General features: G+C 68.8%; 1 protein-coding gene across 1 annotated transcript; it reads left to right on the plus strand.

Moving 5' to 3' along the window:
- Nucleotides 1–1,843: 1,843 nt before the first annotated feature.
- MNEG_16305 (hypothetical protein) lies at nt 1,844–2,041 on the plus strand (the record flags this gene model as incomplete). Its single annotated transcript, XM_014035225.1, has 1 exon — nt 1,844–2,041. A coding segment is annotated over one exon (198 nt), but the record flags the coding sequence as incomplete, so codon positions are not given.
- Nucleotides 2,042–2,401: the final 360 nt, after the last annotated feature.

Here is a 2,401-nt window from a genome sequence, read left to right on the forward strand (position 1 = left end):
CACACACACACACACACACACACACACACACACACACACACACATATGGACGCACCCATGCACGCACATGCACGCGCGCACGCATGCATGCACCCTTTTAAGACCCCTCGGAAAGACCTGGCGGGCGCGGCGCTGGACGCGGCGCCGCCTGGGCTGGGCCGCCTGGGGCTCGTCTCGAATCTGGCGCCGCAAGGCTGCTATGAGGCGCGGCTCTCCCCCCAGCTGGTGGCCTCGTGGCATGCGCTGGCTGTGACGTGGCAGCAGCGCCTCCTGCGGCCCCCGGCGATGCCGCGGCAGCAGGTGGGCCTCGAGCCACGGGCTGGCAGTGCGTATGTGGTGCCGCGGCCGGGGGGGCGCATGGGCTGGGACGTGGCGCTTGCAGCGTCTGGGTGGCGCGCCGGCTGCGAGGCCTGCAGAGGCTGGCTTCCGGCCAGCTTCCTACGGCGCTTCCCACGGCCTGGGTGCGTCAGTTGTGGTAGCCTGGGCCGCCATCTGAGCGGGAGGTCAGCGCAGACGGCCGCTGGGTTTGTTGAGCAGCCGCGCGCGCGGTTGTTTTCAGTGGCAGACGACAGCAGATCGCTGGACCCCCCTGGCCGGACAGCGACGGCGTCGGCGTTGGTCGCGGGGGCCGCGTGGCGGGATTGTTGTGTGGCCAAGTGCACCCCTCCTCGCAGTCGCCCCGTGGGTGCGGCTGCGCCCCTTCGCCCACCGGGCCAGGGGATGCGTACGCACTGGACCGGCAATTGCGGCAGCAGCAGCAGCAGCGACGACAGCAGCCGCCGCCGCAGCAGCAGCAGCAGCAGCAGCAGCAGCAGCAGCAGCAGCAGCAGCAGCAGCAGCAGCAGCAGCAGCAGCAGCAGCGCGGGCAGCGGCGCGGGCAGCGGCGCGGCCCTGGCAGGCCGGGGGCAGGCTGCCAGGCCGGCAACGATGAACTTCCCGAGCCGCAGATGGCCTGTACTGTACATGGTGGGTGCGTAGGCTCGGCCCGTCCCTCTGGGGCTATGGTGATTTGCCGCTGGTGCAGTTTGCAACCAAGGCGGCGTACCTGCGCCACATGCGGCTGCGCGCTGAGAGCTGCATGCCCAACCAGTATGCGCCAGGGCGGGCGGTGGCCCGGCTGCTGTGGGGAGCGACCAGCGACTTGCTGGACCATACAGCTGTGCGGCGTCAGCTTGCCATTCACAGGTTCAAGCTGGCGCCGCAGCGGCGCCGGGCGCAGGTGGCGCGCCTCAGCAAGGCCGAGCTCGTCGACCTCTACCACGCGCCTTTCATGGACGCGTCGCCCGCGCGTGGGCTGCCGGCGGTGCGTGCAGCGCGGCGGCGCGCCGGGGCCGCTGCTGCGGCAGCACGGGCGGCGGCCGCGGCGGCGGCTACGGCGGCGCTGGAGGCTGCCGAGAATGATTATTGCGTCGACGCGCTTGAGTGCGGCGCCCAGCAGCGAGACGAGTGGCGCGCGGTGTGGCGCCGGGCGCACTCGCGCACCATACCCCTAGCGTCCGCGCGGCTTTGCCTGGATGCTGCTTTGTCCGGCGCTGTCCTGCGGGGGCTGCAAGGTGTCCAGGGCACCCAACCGGTGTGCGAAGCTGGCCGAGGCGGTGTGCTGCAGCAATGCGGTGCCGGCCGCCTTCTGTGGCGCCGGCGGCGCCTGCGGGGCAGGGGCGGACGCGAGAGCAGGCCGTTTTGGATGGGCAGCATGCATGGCGGCGATTGGCAGCTCAAGATGCTGGTGCACGCTCTCATGGAGTGTCCGGCAGTGCGCCCAGCGCTGCAGTGGCTGGCGTGTTTGTGGCAGCGCACTGGGGGCGGGCCCGCCCCTCCTCTGTCGCCCAAGGTGTGACTGCAGGACAACCCTGCGGCTTGGCGGTCGGCCCGGGACAGCAATGGTGGGGAGCTGTGGGCGCACCTGCGCCGTGTGGTCCCGGAGGCGGCGCGGTGCCTGCGCTCCCGGCGGCAGTTGACGGGACGGCACTTTGCAGCGGCTGACATCGTTGATGACGTCATCGACTGGGTGGAGCGTAGACTGGCACACCACTCGGTCTGACGCCCCTGAGCTCGCCGGCACGAGCCTCTCTTGGTTCCCCAACCGGTTTGAAACACAAGAGTCCACTACAACCTGGCCGCTCAGTGCTGGCAGCGTCGAAAATAATACGTACACAAAAAATCAAGGCGCACAGACACAAACTGCAGGCGCATTGCTCACACCCAGGAGACATGCCTGCCCTTGATTTGATTTGATTTGTTACAATCGTCTAGGCTAGCGAGACTCCTCCCGCCACTGTGACCAACCGCCCTTGGGCAATGGGGCCTCTCTAAGGCACAAGCTTGCCGCAGGTTTGGCCGCCTTCAGCTGCGGTGGCGCTTTGCTGGACTTTGCTGTGCTTTTCGTTGGGGGCTCCCTTTG

This window comes from Monoraphidium neglectum, assembly GCF_000611645.1.
Source record: "Monoraphidium neglectum strain SAG 48.87 unplaced genomic scaffold scaffold06227, whole genome shotgun sequence".
NCBI classification, from domain to species: domain Eukaryota; kingdom Viridiplantae; phylum Chlorophyta; class Chlorophyceae; order Sphaeropleales; family Selenastraceae; genus Monoraphidium; species Monoraphidium neglectum.